Source organism: Streptopelia decaocto (assembly GCF_964273445.1).
Source record: "Streptopelia decaocto genome assembly, chromosome: 2".
NCBI lineage: Eukaryota > Metazoa > Chordata > Aves > Columbiformes > Columbidae > Streptopelia > Streptopelia decaocto.
In genome coordinates, this window is record NC_138655.1 from 77810603 (window position 1) to 77831664 (window position 21062).

At 36.5% G+C, this 21062-nt stretch overlaps 1 protein-coding gene across 1 annotated transcript in view; it reads right to left on the reverse strand.

Annotated features, from left to right (window-relative positions):
- The window catches only part of DNAH5 (dynein axonemal heavy chain 5), a gene marked incomplete at both ends in the record, with an annotated part of 124825 nt that overhangs the window by 38615 nt on the left and 65148 nt on the right, over positions 1 to 21062 (reverse strand). Inside the window, 12 exons of the mRNA XM_082045560.1 lie at positions 479 to 609; positions 3514 to 3686; positions 5677 to 5872; positions 7481 to 7704; positions 8326 to 8539; positions 8841 to 8963; positions 11120 to 11254; positions 11981 to 12123; positions 12639 to 12843; positions 13329 to 13505; positions 17411 to 17652; positions 19154 to 19300. Of these exons, the coding sequence (XP_081901686.1) occupies positions 479 to 609; positions 3514 to 3686; positions 5677 to 5872; positions 7481 to 7704; positions 8326 to 8539; positions 8841 to 8963; positions 11120 to 11254; positions 11981 to 12123; positions 12639 to 12843; positions 13329 to 13505; positions 17411 to 17652; positions 19154 to 19300 (2110 nt within the window). The remainder of the gene's footprint in view (positions 1 to 478; positions 610 to 3513; positions 3687 to 5676; positions 5873 to 7480; positions 7705 to 8325; positions 8540 to 8840; positions 8964 to 11119; positions 11255 to 11980; positions 12124 to 12638; positions 12844 to 13328; positions 13506 to 17410; positions 17653 to 19153; positions 19301 to 21062) is intronic.

The window sequence follows — 21062 nt, forward strand, 5'->3', positions numbered from 1 at the left end:
ATAAGGCAAGATATGCTTGGAAAAGTCTGTCAAAATACTGATATACATAAGGCCTACCAAACTAATGGGCCGGTATGATGATTCTACCTCCTCACACAGGCATTATTTCAAATACTACAAGATAAACTCCTAAAGGCATTATGGATAGTTACTACCTACAAATACATTCAGTACAACTTGATATACTATGTGAAGACAGAGTAAAGATAACTTGACATTGCCAATATTCCTTCTCATTCTGTGAAACACAAAAAAGAGTTTACTACTCCCAATGTGGAAAAAGCTCTGGCTTATTCTAGAAAATCAAGCAAATTTACTAAGTCTCAAAGGATTTTCATGTCTTTCCAGTCTATGCAACAGTGCTCAGCCTATGTTAAGCTTATTCTTTCTCCCACTGCAGAGACTGGAAGCCTGTTTTATTAATAGGAAGAGTTCAAACAAAAAGCACTTATTTACTTAAATTTTAATTAATGCTCACCTTGTTAACGTTATCTGGAACGTATCATAACCAGCTATGAAAGATGCCAGGCTTGTCAAGCTCTGCTTTCCTGAGCCACCAACTCCAACTAAAAGAGCATTTCCACGAGGAGTCCGAATCACCCGAGAAATCTGTATAAGATCAGAGTCATTTATTGCTACAATGTGTAAGAGTAATACACCCAAAAATCCTATGTTACTGTAGTAAAAAAGTTATATTACAAATGCGAACAAACAAGAATGTTAAGGTTTAATTAAGGGATTCTATATTACTATTAACATCTTCTGTAGATATTTGCACTTTGCAATATTTTCTGTAAACTTTCCAATATTATAGTAACCACTTGATTCCATCGCTGTAAACTTTTAATTATCAGTAGAAATGCAACTCACACTTTGACAAAGCACAAGTGGATCTCAGCTGTGATTTGTTAGCAAAGTGCTATCACAGCATGGCAGACTAATGAAATTGGGAAGGAAATAATAATTTCCCCAATATCATACTCTCTGGACAACTTCAGTAAAAGTCATCTCTCCAGGCCCCTTAATTGTGACCAGAAAGACAAGTTGCCCAAAGTGTGTTAAATTCAGGACAAACAGTCTCCAGTATTCTGTGCAGCAGGTAATAATAGCGGCTTTATAATCAAACTCCTTAAGCTTCTTGTTTACTTTCTTATAAAAATGCACAGTATAAGTATGAATATTTGGTCCCAGTGAAAGATCTCCCAGGCAGATTTCCCTTTCTTGCTCATTTAATTATTTATTTTTTAAAGCAAAAGCCAGTAGTTACCTACTACTCCACATTTACCTTCAATTCAGGACAGTGCAATGTAAATAGACCTTTTGCAGTTCAGAGCAAAAAAAATTTTCAACACTGTGAACTGCATGCAGCACCTGTCTCATCATCCACAGCCAAAAAAACAATGCCAAGAAATCTAGAAACAGGCAGAAGTTGTTACCTGATGCTGAGAAAACATGCCTTTAAGCACAGGAGAGAAACTCCCCATCAGTTGCATGTGGACAGATACTCTTGGCACACAGAAGAGCCTACGTTAATTTCCAGAACAGCATGGAGCCACTTGTCTCTCAAAGGCAAGGTAACAATAAGCAGCTGGCTAGCAGCTGGTCTCCTCTGCACAAGCAGTGACCCAGAGTATTGGCTCCTTTTCTCTTTATTATCTTGAACATCCTGCTGATGCTCCTAGAATTCCATCATGCCAATAAGCAGCCTACAATACCTATTTACTTGCCTTTCCTCTAACATACTTTTTTATAAAGTTATTAAAAATAGTCATGTCAATTTCCTGCAGTTTTAAGCCAATGCATTTTTATGTATTGCATGCAATGTACTTTCTGTTTTTCATAGGTCAAAGTTTCAGAAGCAAAGATAAAGTATGAAAGTTTGCTCTAATCATACTTAGTATTGAGCCAGAGAAAGAAAAACAGATTTGCACACCACCCTTGGAATATTACTAACCACTTACGGCAACTAGATTTTTTCCAGGCAGAGGCACAGAGGCTGTGAATTGGAAGCTTTGTTATCTGTTTAAAATATTCCTCAGCTTTAACTCATTGAAGTCATACTATATCAGCTCAGATTAGGCATTACCTTAACTGTGCTTACCTAGCTTTCTCTTAGAACCTGTCTCAAGTCCAACTAATACATAAAGCTCAGATATACCCAGCTGTAAATGCTGCTTTCAAGAATATGGGATCAGAGAAGCACTATACATTTTATCCAAGTGAAAGTTAAGGTAAGGTTTCAGGTATTTATCATCTAGCTACCCAAAGAAATAATCCCCTATGAGAGGTGGCTCTTCAGTGGAGAGGAGGGAGAGAAAAGAAAAGAAAAAAAAAAAAAAAAAAAAAAGGCTTGATCCTGAATTTATATAGATTTTTTTTACTAGAAATAAACCAGAATATTGTGTGATTATAACAATTGTCCTAAAGAAATCCATAGCAGAACATTATCTATTTTGCAGAGAAGGCCTTAAAAGTAAGGGACTAATTTTGTGAAATGACAAGAAACCACCCCAAAATTTTGAAAACTGTGGATGCAATGTTTTTGTAAATTATTATTAAATTTCTATTGTTTTGGTATTTATTGTATTATTTGTTAGAACAGTACAATCCAATATGTAGTTCTTAATAATTTATGAGAAGAAATACAGATAATCTCAATGTGCAACTGAGAAACAATTGAGGGTTTAGTGGGTACTTTTGTTTTGGGTTCATTGTGGTAGTTTTTTTTGTTTGTGGGGGAGTGTTTGTTTTTTAAATGCTTCTCCTTTGTATAAAGCCTATTCTGAGTGGACAATTATATCAAAATGTGCTGTGCTAAAAATTATGGTAAACTCCAATCCATATTCAAATTAATTTTAAAAGACATGAGCATGCTGTGGATCTGCAAAGGAAATTTGTACTGTGTTTATTCCTTCGCTGCTGTGCCTACTCCTTCATAAGCAAGCAATGATGTCCTAACCTGAATTTAATTTTACTCATGCCCACGAAAGCAGGGCTCTCAGAAGAATAAACAAGAAGAAAGGCTGAGATAGAGTTAGAATACCTTGTTTCCCCAAAAATAAGACAGGGTCTTATACAATTTTTTCTCCAAATGATGCTTACTTCTTTACATGCGTAGCTGCCTGGACACTATTTAAATTGACCTTTTTATGAACTGTAACCAGGGCTTATTTTTGGAGCAGGGCTTATATTTCTAGCATCCTCAAAAATCCTGAAAAAATCATGCTAGGGTTTATTTTTGGGGCTTGCCTTATTTTCAAGGAAACGGGGTAGTTAAGACCATGATCCCACCAGACATAAAATACAGATACAAAAGAATAATTTCATATGGTGAATTTTCAGAAACACGGAGTTTTAATACCTAGTCACAGAGTGATAGACAAAATACTTGCTAGCAATAAATTACGTGCTTCAGCTTTAGAAGTAATTTATTTTGATTCATGCATACCTCCATTTATAGGTGCTGAGGGCAAGTGAACAACAACAACAATAGGCAATCCAGTAAGAATATACCTTGACTAAATGAATCATAGCATCCTCAAAGAAAACCATGTCCATTCCAGTACCACGGACGTTCTCATTGTACCTTTGCAAAAACATATTTAAACGATTCCGTAGCTGATGAAAGGAGTGAATTGGCTCATAGATTTTGGGCATATCTAAATTGACTTCGTCTGATTTTTCACCTAAAACAAAAAACAAGTAACAAAACCTTAGCAGTTTAAATGACTGACAAAGGAGAAGATTGGAGAAGATTGTTCTGGGACTTATTGAAAAACATTGCAATGATAACACAGTCCTTGGTCCCAACTAGCACAGGTTCATGAGGGGAAAGTCCTGCTTAACAAATTTAACTTCTTTCTACAACAAGGTTACCCACTTAGTTGACCAAGGGAAGCCTGTCAATGTGATCTTTTTGGATTTCAGTAAAGCCTTTGATACTGTCTTTCACAGCATTCTCCTGGACAAGATGTCCAGCATATAGCTGGATAAACACCCAATACAGTGGGTGAGCAATTGGCTGATGGGTCAAGCTCAAAGGGTTCTAGTGAGTGGGGTTATTTCGGGCTGGTGACCAGTCACTAGCGAGGTTCCACAGGGATTCATCTTAGGGCCACCACTCTTCAATGTCTTCATAAATGACTTAGACTCAGGACTTGAGGGAATGCTAAGTGAGTTCACCTATGACACAAAATTGGGAGGAGCTGTTATACTCTCAAGGGCAGAGAGGCCCTGCAGAGGGGTCTGGACAAATTGGAGAACTGGGCAATCACCAACCACATGAAGTTTAACAAGGGCAAGTACTGAATTTTGCACCTGGGACATGGCAACCCTGGCTGTACATACAGACTGGGGAATGAGATGCTGGAAAGCAGCTCAGCATAGATGTATCTGGAGGTTCTGGTCGATGGCAAGTTGAACATGAGCCAACAGTGTGCCCTGGCAGCCAAAACGGCAAACCATGTCCTGGGGTGCACCAAGCACAGCATTGCCGCCCGGGTGAGGGAGACTACTAGAAAGTGTCCAGAGGAGAGCTACAAGCTGGTGAAGGGTTTGGAGAAGAAGCCATATGAAGAGCAGCTAAAGTCACTGGGTTTGCTCAGCCTGGAGAGAAGGAGACTAAGGTGAGACCTCGGCATGGCTACAGCTTCCTCACAAGCAGAGGAGGAGCGGCAGGCACTGATCTCTTCTCTCTGGTGACCAACAACAGAACCCGAAGGAATGGCAGGAAGATGTGCCAAGGGAGGTTTAGGCTGGATATTAGGAAAAGGTTATTCATGCAGAGGGTGGTGGAACACTGGAACAGGCTCCCCAGGGAGGCAGTCATGGCCCCAGGCCTGACAATATTCAAGAAGCAATTGGACAACACCCTCAGACACATGGTGTGAACTCTGGAGTTGTCACATGCAGAGACAGGATTTGGACTCAATGATCCTTGTGGGTCCCTTCCGACTCAGGACATTCTATGATTCTATGATTACAGCGGGGTGAACACAGATAATTGAATCATCCAATGGCTTAAATAATGACCTTTCCCAAAACCCAAAGAACTGTTTTCTGTTCTTTTGCATCATCTAGCAAATATTCCCAGATCATTCAGCAAGGTCAGTGACACAGTGTTTTTATTTAAAGGACACAGATTTGTTGTTATAATCCATACAGATCATTCAAGAGATTTTACTAGCATTCAGGAGATTTTGAAATAATACTCATTTGTTCCAAAATCATATACTGGGTGTTTCCTAAGGAACAGTGGATTAGCCCAGAGACACTATTCTTTTACCAGATTTCTAGGGGATGCTAGTTAGAGTGCTGTCCTTTACCTAATATTGCAATCCCATCACTTCAAGTTATTCATACTACACTTCTTTCATCATTTGAGAATCATATAGACTAATGGTCACTATTTGGCAATTTTGTCTGCCACACTGATGGAAATGGAAGCAAGACTTTTCTATACAGATAACCTGGATATAAATGTGGACTTAAAAATCCCATGAATATAAAGCTATGCCTCAGTTTGTAACACAGACTACCTTCAAAGTCAGTGGACAGAATAGTCACCCTTAATGCATAAACTTACTGTGCATTTTTAAGACGTCTTTCTATTAGCATTTTATTTCATATCCTCTACCCTATTCTTGCCACCTCCCAGTTATCAGAGTTCATTTTTACCAGTTTTTTCAGGTGTATCCCTTAAGAAGTCAACAAAGAATGCATCGATTTCAGGATCCAGCGAAGCTTTTGTTTCTCCAAATTCCTCTTCAACTAATTTTGCCACAGCTGTGTTAAACCAATTTACATCTTCTGAAGTTGTGAAACGATCAGCAATAACACACTTACATTCATGCTTCCACAGTTTTATCAATACCTATTAAAAAATAAATAAATAAAGCATTTCAGTCAGATTAGGCTTGAAACAAAGCTATGCCAGTTTAAAAGCCATGCTTTTATTTATATATTTTAAAATCATGTTAACACTAGAAAATAATTTTGAGGTTTCTTTAGAAGAGATACCTTAATCTTCTCATTCTGCCCAACAGCATTTTAAGCTTACATTCAGTTAACTGTGTAAGAAGCCTTAACCCAGCATTCTAAACCAGAGCATATTTAGCAAATCAATGTTTTATTAGTGAAATAATTAGGGCTAGGGAAGCCCTAAAACCATATCCACACCTGTTAACACATGTTTATACACTAATAAACAACTCTTTTAACTGGTCATTAAGTAGAAGGTGGGTGGAATTAATAGCATCATGGCTGAATAATTTCATGCCAAACACAGATGTCACTCCCAATACTGTATCCAAAGTAGTTAGAGGAAAAAAAATAAATAAATAAAGTATAAGTGTTTATATTGTTCCTTCCCTAAATTCAATATACCTTTAAAGTCCTTCAGTTTGGTCATAGGATGGAGAAGAAAAACCTGCCAGGTTCTTAATACTAGCAACACTGGTTTTAATCCTACACTATTATTACACAGTAATTTAAAAAAAAAAAAAAAAAAAAAAAAAAGAGTAAAAAAGTACTCCTTGAAAACCTATTGTTTGAGCCTACATCGCTTTGTAAAAATGACACATACTATGTCAAGTCTCAGAACTAATATGCAAACTTTTACAATCAGATTTTGAGCAATTATTTGTTATACTGCAAAAGATATTAATTGACAATATATATACATAAAATCATCTCAGTGCTGTTTTAGCTTAAGAAATTAAAATCAGTTCTAAAATTTAAATTTGAAATGTAGTAGAATTCAGAAGCTCATTCAACAAGCAGGGAAGTACATTAAACATGAAGTTATTATGTAACCCAAATGTATAACAAATTTTCCAAGATTACCATAAAGATTGCTTTCCAGCACTTAATGTTTCAGTGCTCTAAACACTAAATGGCTTTTCCTTAAAATAATTAAAATAGAAAAGGCATATAAAGTACTGAGCTCTTCTGGAAGAAAGGTGCATCATGGAAAAAAGAAAAAAGAAATCACTATGATTCATTACTGCTTCTTCCTTTTAAGACATAAGCCAGAAAAATGTTAGGTAGATGTTAGGCAGTGACTGAAAGCTGCAAGACACATGCGGAGAGAGGATAACGGCTTATTTTTTTAATCAATATATATGCATTTTGATTAGGTTAAAATAAGTTCATTCATTCTCATATATTTCTTTGATTGCTACTTTCAAACAAACTAGCATTTGTCAGGAACTGACAGTAGATAGAAGCAAGAAATAGATAGAAGCAAACTCTTCCATCAAAAGAAGCATTTTTTGTTATAGTTATGAAACAAAGTTGTCATTTCTGTTGGCACTGTAAAATTTGGACTAAAACATCATTGCCTCAAAAAAAAACCTGAAAAACTTTTTTAATCAGAAGTTATATTTTTCTAAAGCAAATGCCAAGAAGTTAGACTGTTCATCCTCTTTGCTACACTAATTAGACACTAATTATAACAAAGCCACTGATGTGCTGCACTTACCTTTGGTTCATTGATCACTTCTGAAGTACTGTTCAGCATTCCTTGCCAAATCCTTGAGAGGTCTCGAAGGTTGAAGACATAATGGAACTTGGCTGGTGTGGGCAACATTTTTAGCTTGGTAATCTGCCACAGTCTACGTGTCAGTGGAACTAATTTGGCTACTGTTTTCTTCACATCTTCTGAAAATCCCCGCTCACTACAATAGTGCCCTTTTCCAATTACACCTGTGGGAAGAAAAAAAAAAATGCAGTGCAAAGAAAGATTTCTCTAAGATACACTAGCATAACACCAGGAGCTACAGTCTAAATCCCCCAAACCTCTTCTAATTTGTTGAAATGGCTTTCCAGTCTTTATTTAAATCATGGTTTAACTGGTTTTAACACTATTCTACCACCAGATTTAGCTCTTAATTAACCGTCCATTAAAAATGTTCTTTTGTCTGCCAAAATATCTTCCACCACTTTTGAATAGCTAATCTCTTCTCTGAGACTAATATGATCCTTTATTTTGTGAAAGTCTAGCCATTAGTCACTCATTCTTAGCATCAGCAGCACCTTAACAGCTCTCTAGTACTGTCACTAAAACTAGGAATGCTAGGAATGGCCTTCATGCCATTCTTTCTAATGCTTAGCATAGCAATAGATGCAGAAATATGACTGGACTTTAAAAATTTAAACTGATGAAGTTGCAAATCGAGAGTGATTACTGAAGGAAAATGTGCTGGTAAGTAAACCAGAGGGGGATTAAGCCTCAATCTTAAGCATATTGTTTACAAATAGAAGGATAAATAACAATCAACTACAATTTTCAAAAATGGGAGGGACACAAAGCTGATTTCCCTTTACCAAAAATTTTGTCAATTGAAGAATTAGAAGGCAGAGTACAGTTGAACACAGAAAATTGTCTCTTGAGCCTCTGTGGAATGTCATTGCGACCTCCTCCAGGGTGGATCATGGCAGCCAAAAATTGAATGTCCACAATATTGGTAAATTCACCAGGCTTTTCCAGGTTATATAGTCCATTCTGTTCCATCAGCTGCCTAACTATCTCATTAGTGACCTGTAAAACAACCAAGTGATATATAACAGAATACTATACACACAAATAAATGAAATACAAAACACACTTATGTACTTGAAAGATCTAATTAAGAGTATACCAATATTTTCTTCCCCAAACCCCTGCTTCTTAGCTTCAGGAGAAAAATGCACTGCTAATCATAAGCATATTTAGATTGTCCTTCTCATTGGTAATATCTATGGACAAAAATCCAGGAAGCAAGGATGGAGGGAGGGAGAAGGGAGGGGAAGGGAGGAAGGAAATAATATCTTTTGCCTTCTTTTCACTTTTACAAACTAACCTGATCTCCCCATTCATTTATTATGGGCATATTCACATCGTCAATGAAGACTGTCATCTTTTTGCCTGCAGGAGGACCATAAGTTGTGCCCATGCGCTTTTCCACATAACTTTCTATTGTACGCTGTTAAAAAGCAATTATTAGCATAGTTACAAAGAGCACTTCCTTTCATACATGATTCAATCATTTAAACATCTTGATGGTTTTGTTACACAGAATTTTACTAAGGAAGGTTTATACAACACATCTGCCAGAGGCCATTGCACTAGTTCAACTAGAATGTCTGAAATTTCATGGTATACAGCATTAGATTGGTATCAGATATAACGAATGTTTAGTGTAGGCAGCTGTGCCTAAAAGCTTCATAATTCTGAAACCTTTTCAAACTTTTCTTTCATTTTATTCATTCAACAGCAAAATTGAGGGCTACAGGCATTAAAGATTAAACTGATAATCTGCCAGATCTGAATGATGTGATTATTGAAGACCTTTCCAGCAGACATCAACGTACTTTGTAAAAGCATACAGTGATAATTAAATTCACAAATATACCTACATAGACTTGATGAAATAACTTTGCTTAATAGTAGACTTACCACTACTTTTCTTCATATTGTCTTTCCATTGCACTGTACTTCTTAAGGTCCAGTTATTATTTATTCTACACCAAGTGAAAGCTCACTTAACCATGCATAGTTATTCTTTAGTGCGTATCTAAACACCATAGAACCATAGATTGCTTTGCCTTGGAAAGGACACTAGATGATCTTTTGAGGTCCCTTCCAATCCCAAACATACTGTGATACTGTGATTAAAGATCATCTAGTTCCAACCCACCTGCCTTGGGCAGGGACACCTTCCACTAGACCTGATTGCTCAAAGCCCCATCCAACCTGGTCTGAGCCAGTTCCAGGCATGAGACAACCACAACTTCTCTGGGAAAGGACTCACCACCAGTGACTTCCAGGGACTCACCACCCCAATTGTGAAGAATTTCATGCTTATATCTAATCTAACTCTACCGTCTTTCAGCTTGAAGCCATTACCCCTTTTTCTATCACTACATGCCCTTGTAAAAAGTCCCTCTCCAGCTTTCTTGTAGGTCCCTTTTAAGTACTGGAAGGCTGCTATAAGGTCTCTCTGGAGCCTTTTCTTCTCCAGACTGAACAACCTCAACTCTCTCAGCCTGTCTTCATAGGAGAGGTGCTCCAGCCCCTGATCATCTTCATTGCTCTCCTCTGGACTTGCTCCAACAGGTTCATGCCCCTCTTGGGGTACCTACATTCCTACATTGTTACTAGGCTCCCGTATGGTAGCCTGTAAAGTCTTCTTACACAAGTGGCATCAGTCAGACCAAGATTTCAGAAAGCCAGGGTAATTTAAAAACACATGTAACAGACAATGCTTTGGTCTAGATTATAATTTGACTGTTAGACTTGCACACCTATTTCAGATGTCTTGATGGTCAACACGCTATAATCTAATAAAGTTGTCACTACTTTTTGTTTCTATAGTCTAATTAATACAAGGAAAAATACTAATGAAAATAAGATGAAAATTACATACTTGTATATTAAACACGTTAATAGTTTCTACCATGCTATTGTGTCAGTTGATAGATGATGCATCAAGCTTAGAGACAGCACTTATGATTACAGCACAAATAGTGCTTCAGCTTGGCATACTAAACTGTATTAAGAATATTTCCCATATATATTGCCATCAGGTTAAAGAAACTTGAAATAATTCGAAGTAGCTCAGTAGAAATTTGGATAGGCAGTGCAGTTCAGGATTCAAATATTCATAATTTTATTTAGTGTAGCTGTGCTGCACGTGTTACTTTTTTAATTAGCAATTTAATTTACTAAAATCTGAATTGCAGACAACACACTTTTTATGACAGACTGTTATGGGTAGCACTTATTTTACTCATGGCTTTTTGTGAAATCTGAGTGAAGTCACTGACGGCTCTACCCAATCAGTGAGTCCTGATACATTGGACATAAAAACATTAAATGTGATGAAGCAAATAACATGTATGGTATTGCAATAGTCCAAGAACAGCTCAATAACTATCAAAGAAGTTGAAGAGAACATGGTTTTCTCAAATGTCTTTTAAATCATGTGTTAGGACACTTAGTCCTTTTAAGCAGGTGCTTTTTTGTTTTTGCACTTATTTTCAATTAGATAAACCACTTTCAGAAGCATCCTCCTGGCAAGTTCTCAGAACCATCTCTGAATCCAGTCATGTTGTATTAGAAAATTAATGACTACTATACCTGGAAAATTAATGGGGTAGTTGCAGATGAAAAATTCAAACTCTTAGCCATGTGGCTTTCAGGGTTATATTTTGACATAAAACCTTTGACGATAACAGTCTTTGCAGTTCCTTGCTCACCAATTAGCAGGACAGCCTAGACAAAGACAACACTGAAATAAGATGAAACGCAAGAGCTGGGTGTCTTGGCAAAGCCTCAGCAACTTCATTTAACTTTTAAACTGAAATGAAGCTACACAATTCATCTAAAGTGAATCCTCAATAACGGTCATGTGGAAGCAAAACAGTCAATGTCTCAGACTTTTGCAGGCCTCAGAAGTTAAAACTATTTGCCATTAATGGTCATGTCAGTCAGCATGATTTAACTAAGAAAGGAATTGATTACTTGCAAAAGGAGTTATTATTCAAAAAAAGCACATAACGTCTAGCACCTCGGTATCTGAAATATTTCAGTTGCTGTTGTTATTTATTATATCCTGCTTATCTGACACAATTTTAGTGAAGAACAGGTTGCATAACCTAAAGGTACATAAACCCTGTAACTGCCCCTTGTGGGCAGAGTTCACATCAGCAGAGTCTAGCACTCTGCTGCCCTACGTGACGTCTCCTCTCCAACAGCTGTAATTACTGTTGTTAATATTTCCACTACAGAAAGGATGGGTGAGGGCAAGACAAAAAAGCCCAGAAACAGTGAGTGTTCAAGACTTCGAGCATATTTATATGAATGTAGCTCCTGGAATCACCATTTTACATTAAAAAATAAAGTTCCTTCTTTTCAATAATTTAGTGCTTCAATTCTACTTCAAAAACTTTATCATGTGTACTGTGAGCACTATTTAGATGTGAAATATAGAAAAAGTACCTTGCCCTGTTTTGCAATGTTTTTTATAAGGAAATCCATTCTCACGTTGTCCACATTAGGCACAAGAATGGACCCATACTCCGGAGTGCTGGTGCTGGGATATACATAATCTTCAACACGTGTATTCCAGTGCATCCACTTACCTAATAAGAAAGAAATTAAGTTAGTGGTTTAGAAATACAAGGCATTGTTGCCACTTTTATCTTCTATTGAGTTGTTTCATCAGTCAGTGCCTCTGTCCCACACACACTAATCCCACTTTGTAAATCCTGAGCAAAATTATAGAATCATATAATCATAGAATCTCTCAAATTCAGTCTAAGAGCTTTACTCCTCTTTCCTATTAATACATAAATTATGACAAGGACAAGGCTTGTCTATTTTTGTTCCCTTGACAATTTATCAACACAAAGTCCATGCAGCTTTTTGTAGCAATATATCCACATTTTGATTTCTCACAGGAAACAGGCGAAAAGCTTTATACAACATAAACAGTACAGTGTAGCTGGAAAACAAAACCTGCTAATGAACAAGAATGCTAAAAAAAAAAAAAAATAAAAAAAAAAACAAGTTCTGAATTAATTTTCTAGAAGAAGCACATTTTTAAATTACTTTTTTTTTTTTTTTTAATCCCATACCACCCGGCTGAGTTACTAACCGTCAGATGCCACATAATAATCAAACATGGTATTTTCACTGCCTTCTGGGATACAGGGAAGATCAAGTTTTATTGTTGCATGGCTTCGAAGCCAGTGCTCCATTTTGCATCTGTCTTCCAGTTCTAGTAATGCTCCTACACTCCACATGAGAGAGAAGATGTACAGCCTTTCCAAGTATTTTGAAGTCAATTCCCCTCCTTGCTCCTGAAGGATTAAGTTAGGTTTTTATTTTCAATTGTCTGAAAATTCTACTTGATAATCATTAGTAATATCAGATTAAAAGCTTTCAGTCATGTTTAAATTTACTGATGTCTTCATCAATGAATAGATTGAATCAATATGAAGTAGACTACAAGATATATGAAAGTATTCCATAAATTTCACTTTTGATCACCCATTATAGAATTTGATCTGTTTAAATTCTTGTTTATGATCTGACAATAACACAACCAAAAAAACTGACAGTAAACTGCTGCCTAATGCATGCTACATGTCAGTGCTTAACATCAAATCCAAATGTGAAAGAGGGCACATCCTAGCTATTATTTTCTGAATAAAAATAAGGTATTCCTTACTAACATACCTCTTCATTTATTTGTGTACTCAAAGAATATTCTCTCTACATAACCTTGACGTAAAAATCATCTCCATTAGAATAAGCAAATATCAAAAAATCCACACTACCTTACCTTAGGTGGGATGAGGCCCTGCAGCATATTAATGCTCTGCATAATCACAAAGGCTTCCAACATTTCAGTCTTGCATTGCAGAGACTGAACACTGAAGCGATATAAGTCTGGGAATGACGAAGAATACAGCTGACGTAGAATATCAGCTTCTTGCAAAGAACGTCTTTTCAAAAATCCCTGTTAAAAAGCACGGTGAAAAAATAAATTTAGTTCCCAATGCAAGTCTCAGTAAATTCAACTCTAGTAATTCAAAAGGTTGGGCAGGGTTTGGCTAGCACAAGGTCAAACTTTACACAAATACACATAATTCCTACTGGATGTTAAACACGGATACTGAAGAAAAAAAGCACTTTATTCAACAGCAAAAAAAATAATACTTATCAAATATATTTTTAAACTATAATGGCTGTTTAAGGTATACAAAACTTTGTAAATAAATAATACCATAAGTATTGAAGACGAGCTTGATTATTCTGCACATTAGCATCTGGCAGTGATACAGGGTACCCCAGAAACATGTGTCAGTTGCAGAAAAAAAAGTCAGAATTTCAGGGAGGGTTGTCTGCTGGTGCGTGTAGTGTTTTTATTGTGCTTCTCGGTATCCGTAATGCTGCATAAACAAAACCTAATTAAAACTATCTATTTCTCAAGATCATAGAACATTATTTGTTCTTTGATGCCTTTAGCTCAAAGTAGTAATCTGCTTCTTTGAGTTAACCTGAAGCTTTCTCTTATCTGTGTGGCAGAATGCTTCTCATTTACATCCCATGAATTTATTTCCTACATTAAATACACTCATCAGCAGAAACACTTGCAGATTCTTCCCCCAAATTCAAACTAAAATTTGGCATAAATTGGAATCAAATTAATTCCATTTAAACATAAGAAGGAATATTTATTGCTGTTGTTATGAGAGTGGTCAAACACTGGAGCATTTTTCTCCACAGTCTCCATCTCAAAACTCAACAGGACACAGTCCTGAGCAACCCACTCTAGTTTACTCTGCTTTGAGTGAGGTGTGTTCAACTACACGATCTCCAGAGGTCCATTCCAACCTCAACAATTATTTTGTGCTTCTGTGATTATTTTCTATACTTCCACCTTCATAATTTTTTGAAACTCTGCCTTTTACTGCCCAGAGCAAATAAAATCTGGGAATGATAAATGAGAAAAACTTTCTAGAAACAGGTAGGTAGAAGACAAAGTGCTAAAGATTAAATGTCAGAACTACTTAAAATAGATGGTTGCAACTTCATCAGCTGTTTAGAAAATATTAGGGGTAAGTTGAAAAGTTGGTAAGATGTTTTTGCTTAGGAGGAATTTGATGAGTAATAGATAAAACCTTGGATCACTTTGCAAAAGCTGCTTAAGAAGCATATTAGACCAGAACAGCAATATGAAAAGTTTGAGAACTATTTCACTGAATTTGGAATTGCTTATATTGCATCCCAGCTGCTATTTTTAGTTGTTTGCAAATTGCAAGGATGGGAAATGTAAACCTATACAACTTCCTGAGCTATTTAGATTTGTTTCTAATTATTTTTCAAAGTTCTTCTGAAATATCAACAGATACTATGCTTCTTTCAGCATCTGAGAATTAGGCAATACAAAAGTAAGGAAATCCTCTAGTGAACAATGCAAGATTAACATCTACTCTGATCTGCTGGAATATGTAGTATATTGTACTACAAAACAGATTTAAAGGGAGGTGTACTGAAAGAGCCATCAAGATATTTTATTTATGAAGTAAAACCAAATCAAACAAAGAACAAATAAATGTTATTGGCTCAAGTGATTAATAACTATAGGTTGCAATTTTATAGCCAACTGGGGGGAGGGGTGTGGGGAGAAAGGGAGGTTAGAAGGGCTGTTTCATGGCTGAAGTGAATGTAATTTTTAACTTCCTTTGTGTTATCCGAAAAGAAAAAAGAAAAAAAAAAAAGCACCAAACATGTTATTGTTTTCATTTTGACTGTTGCTGCCACCAAAATAAATTAAAAACATAAGGTCATGGATTAAATGAAACTACTTTCATGCAATGCTTACTTACTTACTTCAACACAACAAAATTTGGTCTGCATATCTCTTTAACATGAGGAGGTAAATCATGACTGATAAGGCAAACTAAAATGTTTTTGTTTGGTTTTGCTGTCTTTGCAGCTGAATCTACATCTCAATTTAAACAGGAACATTCAAGAAGTTGTTGTCTGCAAATTAACCAATTCATGGAGGCAGAGCTGTGAGAATCTAACATTAGTAGGCCCCCCTATGCAGTACAATAAGTACAGAAAGGAACTACACAAGTGGAATCTCATGGAAGCCACTGTCCTAGATGCATAATTTACATTTACACTTCTCAAGTATCCATATTAGCTTAAAAATATATATATATATATATATATATATATATAATATATATAATATATAACATTGCAATAATATACAAATAATATACAATATACATATATACAATATACAATATACAATATACAATAATATACAAAAGGCACTTCTGTGCATGCACACATTTTGGACTTGGCAAAGAAACCTATCAAATTAATTAGTGATGATTCTCAAGTGTTGCTAAGTAGCAGTGATTGAACCACCAGCTCCATATGATTTAATGTCATTCTAAAAGGGAAACTGCTCTCTAGGCACTACTAGAGAAAGATGGTAACAACCCTCTGCAGCAACCCTTAGTCCTTTACAAGCAGGAATACTCCACAGGCAACAAGTCACAGCACAGGGATGCCTCCAGCACAGGAAAGAGTTTCTGATTACAATCACACTCCTTTTTCCTCTTAATTGGTGTTGTGGTTTAACCCAAGCTGGCAATACAGCCACGAGAGCCATTCACTCACTCCATCCCTCTACCCCCCCAAGTAGGGGAGAAAATCAAAATGGAAGGGAGAAACTTGGATTGAGATAAACTCAGTTTAATAAAATAACAAAATAGTAATACACTACTAGTGCATGAAGAAAATTAACTCTTTTTCAGTCAAACCAGCACAATTAGTTAAGGTTAAGCTGGCTTCTGATGCCTTCTCTAGTGGATCTAGTTGCTCCTCAATGTTTCTCAGGGCATTATTCATGATCTGCCATTTCAGATCTGCAGGTGCAAAGAAACCTCTCTTCTCTTGCCACAAATCATAACTTTACAGCCTTCCTCATCTTGATAGTTTCTGTTTGCCAAAGCTTTGAATGCAGTCTCTCACTTGCTCTCCTTTCCATTATAGGGCTGGGGATCTTGAGGCTGCAGCATCTCTGCAAAGACTCTGCAGCACCTCTGCAAAGAGATGGCACTGCACTGCCTGGCACTCAGAGCTTGAACAGCAGCGTGCTGTCTCATGGTTTCTGTCTGAGCTGGAACCTCTGCTACACTAAGGACAGTTGTTCTAAGCAGTGCCAAGACCATGGCCTGTGGCATGTCAGCTTTTTCTCCATTGCCAGACAAATCAAAGATTTATGGACAAGGAGTCTGGCTACATAAGACTTACAAGCATGAGAAGCTTTATAAGTTAAAACAACAGCAATCTGAGAGAGTAATAATTACATCTACTAATATCTGAATGTTAATACAAAGCCAACTGTATTTTCACCGGGTGAGAAAATAAATTCAAAAATTACATTCATTGATGTTGCATTGACTATATTTCTGATCTAAATCCCAAATGCAATTAATTTTAAGAAATATCAAGATAACTTATATTTTCTTGAGGATTTCCAGATTCCTGAATCAACCTGTTTACTGTACTAGGGCCTGCCATGTAGTTGTCATTCTGTTAATCAAATTGCTTTTCAATTGTATAAAATAACTTGAATTACAAATTTGTCCCAAAGTGAAATATCCATGTTTTCACACGTGTAATATATTGACTACGTTCCTGAAAAAATTACATTATTCACTCTTGCATAAACTCCCAGAAACATTACTATATTAAATATTGACCTAGAAGTTTACACAGTGTATAAGCTATTTCATAGCAAAAATCACAAAATTAGGTCCTAAAGCAACAACAGTGAAGTGTTGAAAAGCAACCAGTAAAACTTTCAATATGTAAATAATCACTTTACTCTTGTACCTCAAGGATAGGGCTCCAGTTGAGAACTGATGAGCTCATGAATACCATCCCATTCCTTGAAACTGTTGCTGGAGAAGCATTATCAATATTATGAGGTTCAAAGACTATTTTGCAATTTGGTGCCATGGGTATCCGATCTCCATTTGCTAGTGTTAAAGTTTTGTTATCATCTAGGACAGAATTAAGGTTCTCAATCCAAATAGCATCAACTGGACCATCAAGAACTATCCAGATGTGGTCACCTATAATCCGAAATAACAGAAAGAAGTTTCAATTTCTTTTAAGGATCATTTTCTTCTCTCTGCAAATAATTTTTAAAATTAATTCTGAATTTGTGCACACAGCTGGAATCTCAGCTTTTACTACAACTACCTTTTCCATCAGTCAGTTTCAACTTACATAAAACAACATAAAGAAGACAGAAACTGTAGATCTATTTAAACCCACCATTTTTTCCCAAAAAGTTTGTGTAAAGGTAGTGAGATCAAATGAAAGGAAAACTTGAAAAAATGCCTCTTTCAAATATCACGCTCTGCTCCCTTTAAGTAAGAGAGTTCCATTAGGGGAAGATTCTCACTGTTTGTTCTCCTGCTTGGAAACTTGATGCAGCTCTCTTTGATGTTTTTCCAGCTCTTTCCATTTAGTAACAGAAATGTATCCTAAATCCTGCCTCTATTTCCTAGGAAGGTCTGGGTCTGTCCTGCTCACCTCATGTAGGTACTGAGCAACAGGCCCTGGCTGGAAAGGGATCCTCCCTTGGCTTCTGGCTCCCCATCCCTTAGGAAGCAGCCAGCCCTGCTGTGCATTGCCAGATAGACCTTCAATCATAGATGGTCACACTCTCATCTGCCTTCAGAGTAAGTCCCTATTATCTAGGCGTAGGTGGTTTGATGCGTTGGTACATATGAACCAAGCAGTTTCTGAATGAGAAACTTTCTCACCTCTGAGGCAGAGAGTCTAGTATTTAGAGGCTTTTCATAGCCACAGTGCAGGTAGCTGAGGTATGAGATGGCCTGGAATTTGCTTCATAAAGAGACATTACAGAAGTGTTGCAAACAGTGAATCTGAAGAAGTCGTGGGAGTGTGATAATTTATATTTCATGTTGAGGGGAAAAAGAAAAATTAACAGTTAATGATATGCTACATTCTCAGGGGTGCTACATTTCTAGATTTGAAACAAAACCAACAAAATAAAATCCAAAAGTATTTTCTGTTTTAAAAGTATCTGTGTCCTTAAAGACTAAGAATTTTTGTTTGAAAATTGACAGTGCAACAAAGGTTTGGATTTTGTATTTTGGTGGTGGGTTTTTTTGTTTTGTTTTGCTTGTATTTTTGTTGTTGTTCTTGTTTTTTTCCTTTAGTCCTTAAGGCCTAATGATAAGGTCAAATACTAATATTCAGAGAAAACAAGGAAGAATCTGTCTGGTATAAAACTATCAAGGCCTCTCTTTTTACTTAAGATAGCAGTCTAAGAATATATGCCAGCATTATTTTAGGCAGAAACTGGTTGTCTAAACAGAACTATCTAGTGCCATTTGAGATGGACTATGGTATGTACAGGTCTAGCAGGTATGACACAGAGGAGATTCACACCCTTGTTGTATGGCAGCTGGAGACCAGGTAGAAATCTTGCCAGCACCAAAATATTTTAGAGTATACCAGTATAAAATAAGTCTGCTAATGTTTTTTAAAGATGCGTCATTCAGCTTGGTTTTTTTGAGAGAGAATTGTTTTTCATCATACCTTTCTTGGCTCTTAAAGTTTTTCTCCAGAGTGTTGAAAATATGCCATCTGTCCAATCATTTGTTGCCACATCGAGACGACCAAACATTTGTGAAGCAGTTATAGCTTTAGGATTCATTCTCATTTCACGATGTGGCTGTCCACAATCTATGAAAGCAGATCATCAGTTAGTTTTGGTATTGCTTTTTAATAGTCAGAGAAATTTGACAAATTCAAATTCATTACACCCAAATGTATGGTTTCGTGTACATTCAGCATTATAGGAAGTTGTATAATTACCTGGAAAACTTATTTCTTGCTATACATCAATATTTGTTAATTGGAGCCATCAAAATTTAAAGTAGAAGTTCTGAAACTTTTGAAAGTACAATTCACATTTCATAGATTCATCAGGAAAAGAAGAGGAGCAAGATGAAATTTATTAAAGGTTTAGTTTAATATTTTGAAGGCTTATCAAACAACAGAGCTTTAAAGCCTTTGATTTGAATGTACATTTTTAAAATTCAATGACTAAATACCAGGCAGATGCTCCACATGATTCATTGTTTTTTGTTTTCCCCTGTTGTGCAGTTGTATACACCTTGGAATAAACAAAGTATATGACATTGGCATATCCCGGTGAAGTCCCTTAGGCAGATAAATTCTATCAAGCCATACCATGATCATATAATCTTTATATTTTCCTCATTAACAACTTAAAAATTCCTATGTCAGACACCTTTAGAAAACCCAATATTAAAACTTAAACAGGAGCCATTAATAGAAAGAGCTAAAAAAGAAAGAGCTAAAAAAAAGGCTTATCTGAAAATCTTAATTACAGTCAGAGTTCACTATCATGTCAGATAGAAGCCTGGCAAATCATGTACTTTTACATTTCATGAGGTTATGCCAAAAGATCAGCTTGAAAAAAGTATTGTGGCAGCTCTATCTTGGTAGTGGCTCACATCTCAGTGCTACAGAAACACGGGAAAATAGCACAATGCAACTATCTGTTCTTTCTGCTTTTTATCCTAAATGGAACAGTCATTGCAATGCAGAGCTTAGAGTGTTGCTTAAGCACACTAAGGTACTGCGTGGATGAGAGACTGGCTGAACCACTTTTTACAGAAACTATCAATTTCTGTAAGATTGTATAAGCAGCCTGCTGAAGCCTATGAAATGAGGTAACACAATCTTACCTCAAAGGAAAAGTTTTTTCTCCCCTAGCTATGAGCTTTTAGTTTAATAAGATCAAACATAAGTTCTTCACCTAATAATTATGTCAGAAATACAGAGAACAAAAACACACACTCCTCAAGTGTCCAGCCAGGACATAAAATGAATACACTTGAAGACTCTGTCATTGCCTAAAACGGGAACTATATCCTAGCAGAAACAAATTATAGAAGTAGTTATTTTATACTGCAGATAAAGACCCTGTCACTTGAATTGTATTCAAAAAGTACTAAATACTTGTGATTCAGGCTGGGAGAGTTGGGGTTGTTCAGCCTGGAGAAGAGAAGGCTCCAGGGAGACATCGTTGCAGCCTTCCAGTACTTAAAAGAAAGATGGGGACAGACTTTTTATCAGGACGTGTTACAATAAGACAAGGAGTAATGGTTTTAAACTAGAGGAGGGGAGATTCAGGCTGGACATGAGGAAGAAATTTTTTACAATGCGGGTGATAAAACACTGGCCCAGGTTGCCCAGAGAGGTGGTAGATGCCCCATCCCTGGAGACATTCCAGGCCAGGCTGGACAGGGATCTGAGCAACCTGACCTAGTTGAAGATGTCCCTGCTCATTGCAGGGGTTGGACTAGATGAGCTTTGAAGGTCCCTTCTGACTCAAACTACTCTATGATTCTATGATTAGGGGAAGATTTCAGCATTACCTCAGCCAAACTTGGGAGATGTTTTAATCACTTGTTCT